Source organism: Chenopodium album, chromosome 5 (assembly GCF_948465745.1).
Source record: "Chenopodium album chromosome 5, dcCheAlbu1.1, whole genome shotgun sequence".
Lineage (NCBI taxonomy): Eukaryota > Viridiplantae > Streptophyta > Magnoliopsida > Caryophyllales > Amaranthaceae > Chenopodium > Chenopodium album.
Window position 1 is genome coordinate 3,425,588 of NC_137838.1, and position 20,489 is coordinate 3,446,076.

Genomic DNA, 20,489 nt, shown 5'->3' on the forward strand with positions numbered 1-20,489 from the left:
AGGAAGTGTAATTTCGCAATAAAAAATCATCAAATGGAGGTCCTTGTCATGTTGAAGTAGTGTCATCTAATCAATGTGAAAGTCTTATAACTAGGCAACTAGTTATCAAGGACTTGTGTTACCATTAGTTGGTTCACTTGGTTGTCTTGATCATAAATGTTTTCTCTCTTATATTTGTACTTTAAGTTTCTTATGCACGTAAAACACCTAAGAGAATATAAGTAGCATAAAATAAAAAAATAAAAAAAAACTATCGGCCAATTATAAGTTTATAACTAGACAAGTAGCGAACCCTAATCTTTTGCCCACTTTTTGCCTTAAGTCATGCAAGTCATGCATTTATGTCTCCATTTTTTTTCCCCATCTTCTCTCTCCTCATGCCCATTATAAAAGGACAACCAATGAGTGTGCTATGTAATATAGATCTCTAAGGGGTATTTATGTTTAGATCGATGTAATCTTTATTTTTCCATTTTTAACATGTTATATGCGGCTAAGGGTTATATAAGTCATTTTTCTTACTTTAATTAGGTTAAACAACACATAGATGTACTTGTGGAATGAAAACGTAAAAAATATGTCTTTGTTATGCAAATTACTCTTATCAACTTTCAAGTCATCTCTATTAACACAATATATTTTCAAATTTAAGACAATAATGAAATAATATGAAACAGAGGTAGTATTCTCTTCTTTGTTGAACAAATAACAGTACTCTGTATTAAAACCCCACCGTATCCAAACTTATGCATACAGTCTATTCTTTATGTCTCTCTAATCTCGTCTCACCCAAACCCAATTTGTCCCGTTACTATTGATACTCACCGTAATTTATACCACCAATTCTCCGTACTTTAAAAACATAAGTGTAGTTTAATGAAGCAATGTTAAAGGCACGAACGAGTTGTATCGTCTAATATGTGATACGAGTAGGTCCTTCTATTTTGGACATACACATATTGTCCTAATTGTTATACCCAAATCGTATTATCTCAACCTTGTTCATATCAACCGTTGTGCTTCTATCCCCAGAAATTTGGCCCAAAACTAACCTTCTTCAACCTTCCTTCCTTCCCAACAAAATGAGCTCACACCTGTAAATTTCCAACACCCAATTCACCTCCCATCTCCAATTCTCCATAGCAATGCTATCCCTAAAACCTCCATTTTCCCCTCACTCTCTCTCTCCTTCCAACAACCCCTTCTTTTCCTTCAAACCCCTCCTTAAACCCTACTTTTCCCGACCTCAAAAACCCCATTTCACCTCCATTAAATCACTTCTTCAATACAATCGTAAACCCCAACTCGCCGGAACCACCCCTAGAGTCGTCGTCATCACCTCCGGCAAAGGCGGCGTTGGAAAAACCACCACCACTGCTAACATCGGCATCTCCCTCGCTCGTCATGGATTCTCTGTTGTCGCCATTGATGCCGATGTTGGGCTTAGAAACCTCGATCTTCTTCTGGGTCTTGAGAATCGTGTGAATTACACTGCTTTAGAGGTTCTTAATGGCGATTGTCGTCTTGATCAAGCGTTGGTTAGGGATAAGAGGTGGTCCCATTTCGAGCTTCTTTGTATTTCTAAACCCAGATCGAAATTGCCATTAGGGTTTGGCGGAAAAGCCCTAATTTGGCTTGTTGATGCCCTAAAACATCGAAATGAGGGATCCCCAGATTTTATTATAATTGATTGTCCTGCTGGAATTGATGCTGGGTTTATCACCGCAATTACGCCGGCGAATGAGGCGATTTTGGTTACGACACCGGATATTACGGCGTTGAGGGATGCTGATAGGGTTACTGGATTGTTGGAGTGTGATGGGATTAAGGATATTAAGATGATTGTTAATAGGGTTAGAACTGATATGATTCAAGGGGAAGATATGATGTCTGTTTTGGATGTTCAGGAGATGCTTGGGTTGGCGCTTCTGGGTGTAATTCCGGATGATACCGAGGTTATTCGGAGCACAAATCGAGGGTATCCTTTGGTTTTGAATAAGCCCCCGACATTGGCCGGATTGGCTTTCGAGCAAGCTGCTTGGAGGCTTGTGGAACAGGATAGTATGACCGCGGTTATGGTTGAGGAGGAGCCCAAGAAACGCGGCTTCTTTTCGTTCTTTGGAGGATGAAGTGAGGTTTGGACAATGTAGTTATAGGGATCATGTGGAGGAGGTCAATTGTTGGAGCTTGGATTATGAATTTGCTTTGAGAAGTTTTGTGTACAGATGCTAGGTACGGGATTTTTTAACTAAAAGTTTATTTTGGAATTCAATTTGCTGTCGTTTTTTTTTCTCTATGAAGTAGCTAGAATATTGGAATGCAGCTTTGGATAATTGTATCATGAAAACTTTGTAACTTTTGTTGCATTAATTTGAATGGAATGTTGTACATTGTTGAATCATTTTTTGTTTATGTTGGAGAAGTTATTCTTAGTTGCTTTGCCTGTATATATTTTGATTTTCATCATCTGCACAATGTAGTTAGCTGCGTAATCAACTTGTATGACTTATAGGCTGTTTGATTTACTTGTTTGTTGAGATAGATTGAATGATTGATGCTTAAAAAACACTTTGAGCTTTCAAGATTAGTTCTTTTTCTATTTTTATTTTGCTTTTGTGTGAGTAGAAAGAAATGGGAGCCCTTAGTTGAGGGTTAATGTAGATTATGTAGTTACCATTTATATTGTGCATATTTTGCGCTGTAGTACTTGTGGAGTGCTATAGTTGTGTAACGCGTTCATATGCATTTGGGACTGAGACCACTTTTTACACATTGAGAAAGCATTAGAGGGACATGATTGTAGATGAGCTTTTGGATGATGTAGTTTTCTTGATAATTTGTGACATTACTTAAGTGCCTATTCCGTGGCTCTTTTGAGTAAAATCTTAAGATAGAATTCGATTGATAGATTTTTGCAGCTCACTGCTGTGCCATTGTAACCTATTTTTTCTCCCTGGGTTATCGTGGATTCATCTAGTGCAGTACTGTTCCCACTTTAACCTAGCACACCAATGACCTAAGCAACTCACACTCTCTAGTCTTTAAATATTGGTTTTCTTTTGCTGAGTGAGTTGGGGAGACAGGGGGGGAGTTAAAATAACAGTTTCAAGGCGAAAGGGATATCTTGAAGATAGACCTGAGAGACCATGATTCGCCATAAGGGTCAAGGTTAAAATTCTGCAGGGGATAATATCAAAACTTAAAAAGACAATTATACCGAGTGATAGAAGCCACCCCTTAAGAGATTTGGTGCTTGTAGAGGAAATATAAATTATAAAAGCCCAGTACCTCAAGCAAAAAGCAAGGTCAAAATGGATTTGGGGGAAAAAAAAAAGAAAAAGGCTGTATATTGCTTTTTATAAGCTATCAAGGGAATTGTTGTCTATATGATGGATTGATTGTGGTTTTCACTGATAGCTGATGTTGAGGTTGCTGCTGCTGATTATATTTTAGTGATCAGGATCTCAGGGAACCTCTGTTTCATTATTTACCTTGCAATTTCGTTCTGCTTCACTCTCAACCAGAACATACAAAGTAAAAGATTTTTTTTTAAATCCTGGATCTTGATTTTCTTGTATTCTGATTAAGATTAGGATAGATCTGTTAGGATGGTCAGACATTACTTATTGGAAAGCGGTATGTCGATTCTTTTGGAAGACTTTTACTGTAGAAGTGGAGGAAATAAAGCATCATTTCCTGATGGTCAAGCAATTGTTCAAAATGAAGATCTGTGGAAGGTATAAGATCCTCTTTCATTTCTCCGATCTTTATAATTATATTGTGTCTGGTTACTCTGGTATGAGAAGTGTACACCAATTATGTAGCCGGGAGTTTCAGTTAGTTTAATGACGAACTTTGGGTTCTGGTTGCTAATTAGTTGGTGTTTCTACCCGTAAATTCAAATAGAGCTGCTTTGATATATGAGTTTCACTTTAAGAGTTGTGTATTTTATTATTTATAACAACAGTAAGGAAAAGGATGACAAGAAGCCAAGAAGGGTTGTGTACTTAAGTGTGTTTTGGATGGCTATTTTTGGATTGTGTATATTGGGTACTTGGGCGGTTATCAAAATACTGTGCCTGTGCCCTGTGGGCAGTACTCGGCGGATTATGCTGCTGGGTGTGAATATTTTATGCAGATGAGAGTTACTAATCAAGTACGGAGTGTGTTGGCTTTCCAAGAGGCTGTAATCTCAGATTATGTTCTATTTGACTATTTCCCAAGGCTTTGTGGTTATCTTCTATAAAATATAGAACTTCCGCTTCTTTGGTAAGGAAATGATTCTCATACATTAAGTATTTTTTGGCCTTTTGGGTGGCAAGCCGAGTGGGGGGGTTCAAGATTACTGATAAAAAGGAGGAACTCGGTGAGCCTTGAGTGGTGATGGGATATAAGATCAGAAAATAATGGCTTTAAATCAAGGATTTTGAAGGACAAACCATGTGAACTAATAAGTTTGATTTACATGCTTTACATTTTGAAGTGACTATAAAATTGCTTCATGATGTCTTTATGTTGTTCCAGAAGTCAAAATAGTTTGCTATGTGCATTGATTTACTTCCATGAGTTTTGTAAAGATGATTACAGCCTTGTGTATGAGAAGAATATTTAACAGAGAGGCGAACAAACGAATCTACCAACTTGTCTCACAATATTATGTTTATGTTAGATGATATTCTGCTTATTTTCTCCTCTATATGTTTTGTCAAAATCATTGCACCACAATACAAAGCATATTGGAAAAAACGATGTCGCCCATGTCCTTACGAAGTTAGATCTTTGAAGTTAGAAAAATAAGCTAAGATGAGAAAATAAACAAGAGTGGGAGACATCTCATGAAACACGACCCATTCCAGAATAACATGTAAATCCATTCATATTAACGTATATAAACCTATAATGTCATGCATGTTGATCCAAAAATGGAATAACTTTGATTTATCTTCTCATGAATGAATATATAATTACATTACATTAGAGAAAATGTAATAGTGCAATGTAGAAATTAATCAATCTTGCCCGTTCCAGGTCCTCTTGAAGGTTAGTAGTATTTGCTAAAGTTCCTTTCATTCTATAACACTCTCTTCTACAAAACCAAGCCAAGCCTGTAGTATATGCAGCAAAGTGTCAGTTATCTTGTACGTTGTTTGGACTTCCATTGTTTAATAGCTTCAAGCAGGGCAGTGTTTGGCATTATAAACTTGTGAGGAAGTGGTTGATTTGTAGAGGGCGATGTGTCATTTTCTGTCAGCCACTGCTCTATCGCCCTCCGGTCGTATGTGTATCCATCAGCTGCCACATATGGGTCCTCCATTACATCCTGTTAGTGAAATCACAAGGATTTATTAGCAATGAATCAATAATTTCAAGTGTAGTTTATGACTTCCTGTTTTAATTTGCTTTCTTACAACCTTGGTTTTTAATGCTAGGTAACAAATTATTTTAAGAACTAAAAAATGTTGCATTCTGATATCCTATTATACTGGTTTGGGATCTTGAGGGACTCATAATGATCTGAGATTGTTCTGTAGTAGATTCTATCAAGGACAAATTCATTTCAATAGCTTAATAAATTCACTGTTGGCTAGTCTTTAGGGGATCCAGTTTCCAGATGTATGCCGTAAACAAAAGAGACGTATAGTCCATGTCAGTGGACTATTTGTTCATGTAAGAACCATGAAAACTTTACAATGTGTCTAGCAGTCTAGATTAAGGTGACCAGCAAAGATTCAATCTTTTAGTTCTGTCAAGTTAGGAAAGCAAATGAAATCTGACAAGAGAAAGGGATGACTGGCATACCTTGAGAATGGGGCAGATAAAGTGTACTGGTGTTGCTGTTTGGGCGTTTGAAGCTGAATTGCGGGCACTGTCAGCCATTTCATTCATTCTCTCTAGGGCAGGAAGAACCTTATCTCTTAAATCAGGCCGATCTCTACCTCTAAGTTCAGAACACTGCAGTCCTAGTAACGCCAACTCAAGTGTTTCCTTCTCTGGCCATTCCCCAGCTTCTGGATCCAAGATTTCTATCAAATTGTCTTCATCAATTGCATCCTCAACCAAATAAGATATCCCAACTGCTGCTTTTGCTGTCAATAACTGTAAGATCACCACTCCCAAGGCATATATGTCCGACTTAGTTGAAACTCTTCCAGTCCTCTGATACTCAGGATCAATGTAGCAAAGTGTACCAACTGGGCTAGTTTCTTTGTATATGGTTTTCAGGGACATATCGGAGGGCTCTAAATTGATCATTGTACCTAGACCAGCATCACCAATCTTGCTAACTAAGTTGTGGTCAAGCAAGATGTTTGCTGGTTTCAGGTCCCTGTGAATAATAGGTCTTGGCTTCGTGCTGTGAAGAAAGGCAAGTGCCCCTGCCACCTCATAGCAGATTCTGAACCTTTCATACCAAGGTAGAGAAGGCTTTCCATTCTTATGAAACAACACATCATCAAGGCTACCGTAGTCCATGTACTCGTATATAAGTGAACTCTCTTCTGGAACAGCTCCAAGGAGCAGCAGTAGGTGAGGGTGACGAATTGTGCTCAAGATTTCTAGCTGTTAAAGTACCAATAGTAAATTAAACATCATTATCTGATTAAACTAATGTCTTTCATCTTATTGTTGCACAATTATTTGTTGGTTTATTTCAAACATAATTTTAAAACTAATTCTCATACCTCCTGAACGAATTGCTTGTTTGTGACACTATCTTTGGAGTGGAGGACCTTTACTGCCACAGTAGTGTGGTGCAACTTGCACTTGTACACAATCCCAAATGCACCTGCCCCGATCTTAAACTCCTCTGACAAGGACGAAGTGGCTTCCACAATCTCTTCCCATGTAAACTTCTGATACTGAACGGCTGGACTTGCAAACAGCTCTTTGAGCCTGTTCTTGCTTTCCTCCTCTTGAGCAGCCTTACTGTCAGATCTGCTCTTGCGATTATTTCTTTCAGCTTTTACCCCTGTATCTATAGCTGCAAATTGTGCTGCTTTGGTTTTGTTCTCAAGATTAGTGATCTCTTTACATTTATCCTCCTTCAGTTTTAGTGCTTCCTCCAATCGCTCCTTGCTCATTTCTTGGAGCTGATCAAGTGGAAATTGGAACTACAAAGGTGAAATTACATAAGCAGGACATGGAAAATATATAATGGAAGTTCCTTATATCTATTGACATGAAGTTCAATTAGTGTAGCTTATATATCATCTTTGAGCAAGCATTTTGAGATGTTCACATTAATCTGTAAGCATTTTTAAACAAAGGGAGTGGTTGAAATTAGTTGGCGTTGAATAAGAGATTACCCGTTCATCAATAGAACTATTCTGGGTCAGTTCATACATTTTTTCGATATGCCTTAGTTCAATCCTCAGCTTTTCAAGTTCCGACATCTGCATACCAGGCTATAAGAAATCCATCATAGGAGCTAGGTAATGATCTAATAGATAATTTATCAGTCATGAGATTACCTGATTTGGAGAAGCACTTTGTTCAGAACCTGATGGTATACCTAGAAAAGAAACTGAGGGTAGAGGACCAGAGCTAGGGACTGGATGGGTGTCCGGATAAGAACATCCTGGTGGAGTCCCTGGGCGAGAGAGTGCTAGAGGTGTGCCTGGATAAGAACCTGTAGGCGCAGTACCAGCATAAGGAACTGCATGAGTATCCACATAAGAACGTCCTGGTGGAGTTCCTGGACGAGAGAGGGCTAGTGGTGTCCCTGCATAAGGACCTCCTGGTGGAGTTCCTGGGCGAGAGAGTGCTAGTGGTGTGCCTGCATAAGTATCTGTGGGTGGAGTTCCTACAGGAGAGACCACGGGGGGAGTGCCCCTATAATAACCTGTCGGGTGTGTTTCTGCATAAGAGACTGCGGGAGTATTCCCAACAAAAGAACCAGCAGGTGGAGTGTAAAGAAAAGATCTCGGGGGTGGAGTGCCTGTAGGTGACTGGGCATTAGGTTGGATCCCTGCGAATGAACTTCCAGGAGATGTTCGATCAGAGGCCCATGATCCAGAGTCTCCACTGCTAGAACTGTGACTGCGAATACTGGCACTCCCAACATTTGAATTTGTATCCTTATAAAAATAATGCTTGAGTTCTATTGTTTCCCTTGCTAAAACTTTAGGTCCAGCAGCATTTCTTGGGAGATATTCGTGTTGTTTAGGTTGGGAAACAGAAGTGGAAGATTCTGAAGCAGGAGGGCCACTAGCTAAGCTTCCGTCTGTCAAAGTTGTCTGTGTTAGATAACTTTAAAGCAGGTATGACCTAATATTGTGTTTAAATAGACAAGCAACTCGTAAAAACTCACATTTTGGTGATGAAGGCCTGCTTTTCAGTAGACGGCCTGCAACATAGGAAACGCCTTAGATTCAAAAACTGATTTTCTTCACTAACTTTAAGGTTGTGTTCTCTTCACATCAACATCAGAATATCCTTAGTTTTAAGAAATACTCGGATAATTCCAGAAGTAGTACATATACTCACAACTTCAAAATAAATAGATAAGTTCATATTGTCTGCAGATTTACCTATTGTAAGTGAAGAAGAGCTAGAAGAACTATCAGTCGACGTGCTTGACAGATTACTTGTTTCATCCATGTATATCACATTCTGTTCTGAATCTGCAGGACGTATTTGCTGAAGCTTTCCATCACCAATGACATAGACTGAACAAAAACCAGGAGCATTTTCTGAAATGACTTGTGATAGATCATCTCCCCTGATCATTGTCAGATTTTTCCTACAAAAAAGTTATTTTCTGATTGAGCTTATTCGTCGTGGAATTAAGATGTGAAAACATCAATGAACCATGTAAGATACTTTCTCACTATCTGGTTAGTACATTGAAAAAATGCTTGTTGATGTAACTCCGATGACAAGATGTCTTATTGCTTTTCTAGTGATCTCCAATGAAAGTGCCATGGCAATATCATCTGACTCAAGTACTACAATTTCTGATTTTACCTGCATTTAGCAGAATAAGTTTTGTTAACTGAAATAACAGATGAAGCAGAATATAGTAGGGGGGGGGGGGGAAGCAGTTGTAATCAGCAAATCAGTATATACAAAATACTACTCCATCATGAATCAGTAAAGATCAGTTAGTACATACAGTTTCAGTTTTAGTAAAAATCGCGTTAACAGAATAAGGATATACACTCTCCAATAACAGTACTTTTCATATAAGTTGTAGGAAGGGGAAAAAAAACCTTTTGTGCTTTCAGTATTTTGTGGTATGGGAACATTTTCCTCTGTTTCTTCCACTCAATTTCCTGTCTATAACCATTTACAACTTCCTCTCGAACTTGTGATACAGGTAGCCAAGTTCCCACTGAAAACAATACTCAGAAAATTAGTCAGCAGGTGTAATATATCTGTATTCTGCATCATTTTATTTAGAAAAAGAAAGCCTTAGCATATTTGCAATTGTTTTTCAGATGTTTATCTCTTAGGAGTTTTACTCACTTGGTGTAGGTACTAAAGTTATTTTTGGGTACACATATATGAGCTTGAAGGTAACATCTCCCTCTGGAAGGAATTTGTCGAGTGCCCACTTCAAAATATACTTGCTTTTTCGGCTTCCAGTCAGCGCGACTGCAACAAGGAGTTGTTCTTGATCAGCAGCCTTCATTTCTGCCATTTCTTGACAATAAGCAGCAAATGACTCTCTGTAATAACATGGTAAATCAACAAAGTTATATATATTTTTTTTCATCTACATTGAAAATTAAATGCATGCTATGATATTGTTACAAGTTTTCATGTTTTAGGTTAGCTTTTGAATATTGATTTCCTCCTTTCATGTGGAAAGAAATCTATCAATTTAGCCCTTGTGTACTATTAAAACAAGTCCAACGACCAACTTTTCGTATAGGCAATGGTGCAATTTTAGTCGAACCATGTCAGAGGCGGTGTGTCACGGCCTCAAGCATAGCCCTTGGCTTCGTGCCAAATCGGCCATCCTAGATTCCTAGGGACCTAACCAACGGCATGGCACGGCCATACATGTTCAACACTAAGCATTTCATGATGCATTGTATAAATAGTTTGACCATGTCGCGCCATGGGTCACCCGTGCTAGATTGCAGCCTAGACATAGCCTATTTTAGCAGAGGCAGCCTTGTGAACAAGACAAAAACCAAACAATTGGGAAGAAAAATCCATGAATTGGATGATCTGATATAAAGCAAGTCAAGTTTCACATACATTATAATGCAGACAATAGAAAAGTTGGTTAAATCAAGAAAACTTACCAATTTCTGGAGTCCAACTATGTTTGATATCTGCAAAATTCAAAGAATGTACATCTATTTCTCTGTAATCTGAATACTAATTAAAGAGATTAATAGATCATCTCTGCTAAAACAAAAGAAAAACTCATGTCTCATGCCATTGAATTAGAACAAAAGGGACCCACCTTTGCACGTCTCTGTGTTTTGTTGGTGACATTACAAATGCTGGAGTATTCAAGGAACTAGTGTTTGATCAACGACTTGTTCATTATGTTATGTGAAATTTTATTATTGCGTACTTTGACTAGCATTGCCGCCTTCTATATGTAAAAGCTTTGCTTGGGGTGCTACGTAATATGTTGACGGATTTTGATATTTGATTCTCAATAGTCATTTCTCGGTACCATCTTCCAATAATTTGAATAGCATTCAAAATTAAATTGAAGGTAGAGAAAAAAAAAATTGTCACCTTTTCTAGTAAAGTATTGGATAAATCCATTCGAAATTAATATGGAGTACATTTTAATTGAATGACTAAGAAAACTATTTGATTTTTAAATATACTTAATTAGATTTGTTGTTATTTTTTTTGAGCCTACAAATATAATGTCAAAGAAATTTTGAAGCACGAAGTACTTCGTATAAATATTTTATTTTATTTTATTTTATTATTTTTATTTTTTATTTATTTATTTTTTTATGAAAAAAATGTATTGATAATAAGTTAGTTGTTTTTTTTTAATGGGAAGTGCTTTGACTTGAACATCCTAAAGAACTAGGCGAGGTGACATTAAAAAAAGGGACAAGGATCAAGTGCATATTCGATGTAGTTGCATGCACGTTCGTCATATTAATAAAACCTCAAAGAAATGGACAGGAAGTTTGAGGTTGTCAAAGTGTCAATCTTGAGGGAGCAGGACCATGCGTCTTACTTCACTCCCTTGGACAATTATTTATTTATTTAAAAAAAAAAAAAAAAAAAATTCAATCGTGATATGTATTTACGAACCCATGTGTTTCTAATGTATAAATTTTGGTTCACAAGGGGAAAAAAATTACATTTATCGACGGTTACAAGTGGTTAGCAACTCAGTAAAAAACCATTAATGACCCCCAATATTGCCAATTTAAAATCCCACCAAAGAAGGGAAACACATTAGGCCAAGCTATGCTTGATCTTCTTGGGAGGTGATGGATGTTCTTCATCAATCTTAAAAATATAATTAAATTAGGTTATTAACTAATTTTACATGTCTATACCTGCATTGTAGTCTAATTTCCAAATTACAGCATAGTATAACTATTTATATTATGGGTAATGTTATATGTTAGGGCTATATATATGCATTAAATATACTCTTGGAAATTGTATCAAATTAGGAATTCATGACCAAAACACGCGTAAATCAGTGTTATTAGTGTTTATATTTTGATGATTTCTTAATTGCATCTGCCCTAAAAAAAATAATATTTGCATCTTATTAATTTATTAGGTTTTGATGGACTTCTACATCCAGAGTCTTGAAACTGTAAATCTTTCACCAAGTAAAGACCCATAAATATTCGGACCATATTAATCTTTCACCAAGTAAAGACCCATCTGAAGCCCGTGAAAGCCATAAGTTAATATTTTGGGTGGGCTTAGAAAATAGAAAGGATTCTTGCCAGTTGGTCTAATGTCCATATAAAAACAGATACCACATTCACACCAAGACCCCATTGTAGTCCTTTTTTGTTTTAGGAAGAGGGTGTAGACCGTTGTCATAGGGCCAAAACCTCTAAAATTTCTCAAAAAGCGTGGATGTTAGCCTTTAATTTTGAAATTTTTTGACTTTTTTCACCCCGGAAATTTAAATTGCCGAAATAATCACCATGTTCCCTAATACCCTCCGGGAGTCCAGTTGGCTGGGTGGAACTATCAAATTTGCCTTTGAACGACAAATTTACCGGTTTACAACTAGCATCGATTTCATTAACTCAAGCCTACCACGAACATTTATGACAACATATAACGATCATATATGGTTCTAAACAGAATTATTTGACCTCGAGATATATCCCCTAAAATCTCAATTCTTTTTGACAACGGGTCGCAGAACAATCGAAATTTCTCAAAAAGCGTGGATAGCCTTTAATTTTGGAATTTTTTGACTTTTTTTTCGCCCGGATAGAAAAATTGCCGAAATGTTTATCATGGTCCCTAATACCCTCCTGGAGTCCAATTGGGTGGGTGGAACCCTCCAATTTGCCTTTCTACGGCCAGTTTACCGGTTTACAACTTCATCTATTTCATTACCTCAAGCCTACCACGAACATTTATGACAACATATAATGATCATATGGTTCTCAAAAAGCGTGGATATTAGCATTCAATTTTGGAATTTTTTGACTTTTTTCGGATAGAAAAAAAATTATATCGAAATGTTTACCAGGGTCCCTAATACCCTCCAGGAGTCCAATTGGTTTGGTGAAACCATCAAGTTTGCCTTTAAAGGACCAATTTACCGGTTTATAAATTGCACCGATTTCATTAATTCAAGCCTACCACGAACATTTAAAACAACATATAATGATCATATATAGTTCTAAACTGCATTATATGACCCCGAGGTATATCCCCTAAAATTTCAATTCTTTTCGACACCGGACCCCGGAACATTCGAAATTTCTCCAAAAGCGTGGATATTAGCCTTTAATTTTGGAATTTTTTGACTTTTTTTTCGCCCGGATATAAAAAATTGCCGAAATATTTACCATGGTCCCTTATACCCTCCTGGAGTCCAATTGGATGGGTGAAACCATCCAATTTGCCTTTAAACGGCCAATTTACCGGTTTACAACTTGCACAGATTTCATTAACTCAAGCTTACCACGAACATTTATGACAACATATAATGATTTATATATAATTCCAAACGTCATTATATGACCCCGAGATGTATCCCTTAAATTTTCAAGGCTTTTCGACACAGGGCCACGAAATCTCCAAAATTGCTCAAAATGCGTGGAAATAGTCTTTAGTTTTGGAATTTTTTGACTTTTTCACCCGTAAATAAAAATTTCAGAAATGTTTACCATGGTATTTAATATCCTCCGGGAGTCCAATTGGGTGGGTTCTACCATCCAATTTGCCTTTAAACGACCAATATACCGGTTTACAACTTGCACCGATTTCATTAACTCAAGCCTTCCACGAACATTTATGACAACAAATAATGATTACATATGGTTCCAAACGACATTATATGACCCCGAGATGTATTCCCTAGCATTTTAAGACTTTTAGACATCGGGTCCCGAATAGTCCAAAATTTCTTAAAAAGGTGGATATTAGGCTTCAATTTTGGAATTTTTTGCCCTTTTTTCGCCTGGAATAAAAAATTGTTGAAATGTTTATCATGGTCTCTAATACCTGCTGGGAGTCCAATTGGGAGGGTGGAAGTGGAACCATCCAATTTGCCTTTAAACGGCCAATTTACCGATTTACAACTTGCACCGATTTCATTAACTCAAGCCTACCACGAACATTTATGACAAAATAAAACGATTATGTATGATTTCAAACAGCATTATATAACCCCCAAATAAATCCAGTAAATTTTCAAGGCTTTTCGCCCGGAAATAAAAATTGACGAAATGTTTATCATGGTCCTTAATACCCTCCGGGAGTCCAATTGACTGGGTGGAACCATCCAATTTGCCTTTAAACAACCATTTTACCGGTTTACAACTTGCACAGCTTTCATTAATTCAAAACTACCACGAACATTTATGAAAACATATAATGATCATATATGGTTCCAAAAAGCATTATATGACCCAAGATGTATCCCCTAAAATCTCAAGACTTTTCGACACTAGGTCCCAAAACCTTCGAAATTTCTAAAAAATCGTGGATATTAGCCTTCAATTTTGGAAATTTTTGACTTTTTTTCGCCCGTAAAAAATATTGGCAAAATGTTTACCATGGTCACTAATACCCTCTGGAATTCCAATTGGGTGGGTGGAACCATCCAATTCGTGTTTAAACGACCAATTTACTGGTTTACAACTTGCACCGATTTCATTAAATTAAATCAAGCCTACCACGAACATTTATGACAATATATAATGATCATATATGGTTCCAAACGACATTATATGACCCTGAGATGTATCTCCTAAAATTTCAAAGCTTTTAGACACCGAGCCCTGCTCCAAGATTTCTCAAAAAACGTGGATATTAGCCTTTAATTTTGGAATTTTTTGATTTTTTTTTTTTGCCCGGTAATAAAAATTGCCGAAATGTTTACCATGGTCCCTAAAACCCTCCGGGAGTCCAATTGGGTGGTTGTAACCATCCAATTTGCCTTTAAATGGCCAATTTACCGGTTTAATACTTGCACCGATTTCATTAAATCAAGCCTACCACGAACATTTATGACAAAATATAATGATCATAAATGGTTTCAAACATCACTATATTACCCTGAGATGTATCCCCTAAAATTTCAAGACTTTTCGACACCGGGCCTCGAAGCCTCCAATACTTCTCAAAAGCGTGGATATTAGCCTTTAATTATGGAATTTTTTGACTTTTTATCGCCCGAAAATAAAAATTGCCGAAATTTTTACCATGATCCCTAATACCATCCGGGAGTCTAATTGGGTGGGTGGAACCATCCAATTTTCCTTTAAACGGCCAATTTACTGATTTACAACTTGCACCGATTTCATTAACTGAAGCATACCACAAACATTTATGAAAACATATAATGATCATATATGGTTTCAAACGGCACTATATGACCTTGAGATGTATCCCCTAAAATTTCAAAACTTTTCGACACCGGGCCCTGAAACCTCCAAAATTTCTCAAAAAGCGTGAATCTTAGCCTTTAATTTTGGAATTTTTTGACTGTTTATCGCCCGAAAGTAAAAAGTGTCGAAATGTTTATCATGGTCCCTAATATCCTCCGGGGGTCCAATTGGGTGGATGGAACCATCCAATTTGTCTTTAAACGACCAATTTACTGGTTTACAACTTGCACCGGTTTACCGGATTTACAACGGCCAATTTAATTAACTTGCACCGAACTTGCCTTGAACCGAAATTGTCTCAAACCCATTTTAACCTGTCAAAATCCGAATTTAACCCGACTGGTTACTAACCTGACCCGTTCCTAACCCGACCCGATCCTAACCTGACCCGAATTTAACCCAACATGTTACAAACCCGACCCGAAATCAACCCGACTTGTTATTGACCTGACCCAAATTAAACTTGACTTGTTATTGACCCGTCCCGAATTTTGCCAGACCTTTTACTTACCCGTTCCAAAAATTCAACCCAATCTGTTACTAACCCAACTCGAAATTAACACGACTTGTTATTGACTCGACCAAAATTCAACCCAAATTATTCATGACCTGATTTTAAATCACCTTAAGTGCAATTTAGACCACCTTATTATTGTTGATCAAAGCATTTTGTCTAGGGAGACCAAGTCGGTCCAGGCCAGCAAAAGAGAGCATCATCCTCAAATTTAAGAGTTAAATATAGTATATATTTGTTGTATGGTCAAAGGAGATAATTATCATCCTAAATTATAGACTATAGTTCCCTAGTATATTGTCGTTCCCTAGTATATTGCCATACATATTATAGTCAAAGGAAATAATTAGCTTGATAAAAATAATTATTATCTATTTATAGTTAGTTGAACCCGACTATGACCTGACTTGAAAATGACCCAACCTGATTATAACCTGCAAATTATTGACTTGAACATAACCCGATTTGAATTCGAGAATGAACCGACTTGAAAATGACCTAACCTGATTATAACTCGCAAATTATTGACTTGAACCAAACCCGACTTGAACCCGAGAATGACCCGACTTGAAAATGACCGACCTGATTATAATACGCAAATTATTGACTTGAACAGAACCCAATTCAAACCGAGAATGACCCGACCTGATTCTAACCCGCAAATTTTTTACTTGAACCGAACTCGACTCGAACCCGAGAATTACCCTAACCCGTTTTTACTCGTGAAAACCCGAATTAAACCCGACCTATTGTTCACCCGACCCGAACGTAACCTGACTTGTTATTAACCTGACCTAAACCAGACCCAAACCTGATAAGAAGTATGATCCGACGTGACCCGATTCAAGCATGACTCAACCCAAACCCGACCCGAATAGGTTATGGAATTAATTCGAATTGACTCGACCCGAGTTGACCCGATTCACTCTTTCCTGACCTAAACCCGACCCGTTTACCCGAATTGACAGCTCTAGTCATATCGGTTACGTACTTTGGTAGCATGCACAATTTACGCGAATTTATCTGTGTGTTTGGTGTACTGGTGTAGTGGTGTGTACTGTGTACATGATATTTTGTATCAAGTTTCTTTACATTAGTGTCTTATGGCTTGTTTGGTTGCACAAAGAATATGGGGTAAGTGAAAAATCATGGAAAATTCGAAATTGGATGAGTTATTTGGTTGACAATAAAAAGTGTGAACGTGAAATTACAAATTCATGGAAATTATGACTTCACACAAAACATGGAAAGTTAATTACCTAATTAACCTCCCTAGGTAAGTCAAAGTTCCCATGATTTGTAACTTTCTTCGGTCTAATCAAACAAATTTAGACAATTCCTAAAAATTAAATATAGGTATTTAATTCCCATGAAATACAAAATTCCCATACCAAGCAAACAACGCCTTAGCTTTGTTTATTCTTTCTCAAGTCAATCTTGTGTTTAAATGTGGCAAAATATGGAGAGTTCGTTAAGATATACTTGTAGAAAAGTAGTTAGTTTATTGTTTTCTTTGTAATTTAAATGTTTTGTCTTTTTTTCCAATATAAAAATGTAACAACAATTGGAAACGTCAATCCACGCACTATGGAACATTATGGTTCAAAATTAGCATCAAAGCCGAGTAGCGTCCAATTAGAAGGAAATTACGTCGGCAGTCAACATATAATAATGGTAACTCTATATTTAATATTGGTAATAAAGTTAGGCACAATTATGCTAATTTATTTATTAGTACTAACGTTGTCATCCATTTATATAAGCTCATGCCGCATATGGATGAGTTAGTTGTTTTTGTTTTCTTATCTTCCTATGATGATTTATTAAATCAACTAACCAATCTCCAATTTTTATCATTTTTTATATACAATAAATTACAGATATCTTGTTCCATCTTTGCTACTCATCAATCACATAGTTAAGTTTTTAACTTAGCTTAGGCTCTGTTTTTTGGATTCAATTTATCTAAATTAAATTTTAAGTATTGAACAAACTAATCTGAAAATTATAGAAATTAAGTCCGAAAAAAAAAAAAAGCAAACCTGAGTTATATAGTTTAGATTTTCTCCTCTTAATTAATGAACTTATTATTCAATAACTGTATCTATTCATCAAGTAAAGTTTAGGGCCTGTTCTTTTCAGCTTAATTTCCGTTTAGTTTAATTCAGCTCAGTTTCTAATTTCTTTTTCTCAAAAACAATTTATTTCAATTCAGTTTAGCTTCAATCAGCTCAGTTCAGTTCAGTGAATCAAAACAGACTCATAAAGTTTTAACGACAACACAATTAAGATTAGATTTCATACATCTTTTTATCTTACTAAATAGTGCATCATGATCTATTTGCTTACACATTTTCATCATTTAGAAAATATTAGTAGAGAAAAAGTAGGCACAAATGTCTTTCTCTTTTGAAGACAAAAGTTCTTGACCTCACACGTAGCACAACATGAATTATAATGTAGGGGATGAAATCATGAAACAAAATGTGGGTTGACAATTTCCTATCACAAAAGGAAAAAACCTAACTCACCCCCAATCTATAATTGGCTACCTACCATATTTTGTGGATGTATATGCCATGGTTGGTTAAACAGTTTTAAATTAAAATTTTCAAACTTTCTATATTTGCACTTTTAGGGGTGTACTTTTCCTTTTAGTCAAATTCTTTTTTGTTTTTGGAATAAAAAAGGCATAAATATTTGATTAGTCATAATGTTTATTCACTTTGTATTTATAAGGCGACACGTAAGTATTTGTCTTGATTGAAAACTTCAAGTATAACAAACACATTAACAAGTGAAACACTAAAAGTAGGATGGGATAAATTTCCCTAATCAATGAAATGAGTTCTTGTTGGGATTTGTTAGGATATTATTCGATTGTTATGCTATATTTATATCATATTAGGGTTTGTTTCTTTTAAATTACTTTTAGTTCAGTTCAGTTCAGATTCAATTTAAACAGTTTAGTTTCTAATTTTCTTCTTTTATAAACAATTCATTTCAGCTCTATTCAATTCAGTTTAGTTCAATTTAGCTCCAACTAGTTCAGTTAAGTTGTTTTCAGTAAATTAGAACAAGCCCTTAGTTACCTTAAATATAGGATATGATATGGTAAATACAGGATATATCATATGTAATGTGTTGGTGCCATGGTGATTTATATACTAGAGATTCTACAAGAGGGAAATATGTACGCTATATATATGTTGAATGGCATTGATGGTCAAGCTTTAAGCCCTTACCTAAATATTTACATGGTATCAGAGGCCAAACATATTGAGTACATCTATATTTTGACTAGTATTAAACGATATATATGTGATTCACTTTTTTAATATTATGATCATTCTAAGTTTTCCAACCAGAGTATTGGTACTCCGTAGTTGTCGATAAAAGATCAAATTTTTCTTGTTATTTAACGCATATGAAATTGCTCAATAAATCTAAGATTTTTCAAATGCTACTTGATAATTTAACACATACGAAAGTACAAATTCTCTATAATATTTACTTCTCCTCTAGTAGAGCTTTTGATTTTTATTTTTCTACAATCAATCAATGATCAGTGCTTTCAAATACTGGTGATAGATGGAAAGATATTTATAGGAATATAAAGTAAAAGATATTTTGAAATATTAGAGTTTTTTTTATTGCTTGTTGTTTATCTTAAAACTTTCTTTCAATAGTAACGTGGACGTAACTAAAAAAAGCATGGGATTGTTGGTGTGAAGTGTGATATACTATTAATCGTATGAGCTTGCGTACATAAATAGAAAGTGGCAATAATAACTAACAGAAACGTTAAAGGTGAACTAACGAGAGACGGGCACGCATTACTTAAACTAGTCCCCACTATATATTTTGTGTTTGTATCATTAGTGTTTAATCAGAGCTTATTATTTACTAATCTACATCAATGTTCTCCTCTATGATTTACATAATGTATAATGATGTATGATGCATGGATCCTAATGGTGTATTTTAGTACGAGTATAAAATTATTGCAACCAATGTTACTCTAATCTCATAACATATACTTCGTATAATCTTAGAGTCTTAGACACATGTGCATTCTATATTTTTTTCAAGATAAGAAAAAAAAATATATTCATAGACCTCTTACAAAAATAAAAGAAAATAAAAATAAAAACCTACACATTTAATAATAATTTAAGTTTATTTCATTTGATAAATATTCGCCTTCAAAACTTTTTTTTTAAACAATACCCGAACGCATTTAATTAAAACATGTAAAGAAGACAAGACAATCACATTAGTGACCAATAAGGTATTTTATTATTATTATTTTTTTTTTTTTTTTGTGTAACTCCTTAATTAAATGTTTTACCTAATCTTGTTTTTATTAATAAATTACCTAATTTAACAAATCATCTAGTAGTAGAGGGAATGGAAAATAAAAATAAAAATTTGAAGAAAATTGAGAAATGGAGAAGATAGTGGACTAGTGGAGTAATGTTCCGTCACCAAATAATGATTATTCTTATCAATTATAGGTTTTCATAAGATCCCTTTTTCAAATAACAAACTTTTCAAGTCACTTTACACAATAAAGGATTTAGTACTATTATTGGTGAAGACGGAACTTCACGAAATTGGTTTAACTTTGTGTATTATACCCTTCAACTGAACACCATTCGTGTAGTCGGTCTATGGGCTAGCCCATGGTGATTTGTGAACCTAATATGGTTAGGTCATACTTCTCATGCTTTCCCAAGGGCCTATTTAGTGTCCGAACCATCTAATTCATTCATTGGCCTATGATTTGCATCCCTCATAACCATGTCTCAAATCGCCTTATATGCATGCTATGTCTTGCGTCTTGCCCATACAATTATAGACTCAGGTGCATACCTTGCGTCCCCGATCATGTATTAAGTCGTTGAGCATGGCGTATGTTCACAATGAAAGTTGATCACAAC

At 35.8% G+C, this 20,489-nt stretch overlaps 1 protein-coding gene and 1 pseudogene across 3 annotated transcripts; one reads left to right on the plus strand and one right to left on the minus strand.

Moving 5' to 3' along the window:
- Positions 1–988: 988 nt before the first annotated feature.
- On the plus strand, positions 989–8,759 carry LOC145631543 (septum site-determining protein minD homolog, chloroplastic pseudogene; annotated as a pseudogene). Of its 2 annotated transcripts, XR_014112400.1 has the most exons (2): positions 989–2,232; positions 8,628–8,759. The product of XR_014112400.1 is annotated as a septum site-determining protein minD homolog, chloroplastic pseudogene, transcript variant X2 (transcript). The 2 variants fall into 2 exon arrangements; XR_014112399.1 differs by lacking the exon at positions 8,628–8,759 and having other exon boundaries at positions 989–2,401.
- On the minus strand, positions 4,912–9,727 carry LOC145631542 (U-box domain-containing protein 35-like). The gene is made up of 10 exons (XM_081683646.1): positions 9,466–9,727; positions 9,210–9,331; positions 8,843–8,964; positions 8,529–8,740; positions 8,309–8,344; positions 7,470–8,221; positions 7,305–7,391; positions 6,681–7,109; positions 5,800–6,558; positions 4,912–5,320 (listed from the first exon to the last, which is right to left on the minus strand). The coding sequence occupies exons 1-10, from the start codon at positions 9,713–9,715 to the stop codon at positions 5,132–5,134; spliced, it is 2,958 nt and encodes a 985-aa protein (XP_081539772.1). The 5' UTR covers positions 9,716–9,727; the 3' UTR covers positions 4,912–5,131.
- Positions 9,728–20,489: the final 10,762 nt, after the last annotated feature.

Coding starts and splice junctions, on each gene's coding strand:
- LOC145631542 (XM_081683646.1), bottom strand. CDS start 9,715: ATGAAAAAAAATATATATAACTTTGTTGATTTACCATGTTATTACAGA. Junction 8,222..8,308: donor CAGGCCTTCATCACCAAAAT/GTGAGTTTTTAC, acceptor CAACTTTGACAG/ACGGAAGCTTAGCTAGTGGC. Junction 7,110..7,304: donor ATAGTTCTATTGATGAACGG/GTAATCTCTTAT, acceptor TCACCTTTGTAG/TTCCAATTTCCACTTGATCA.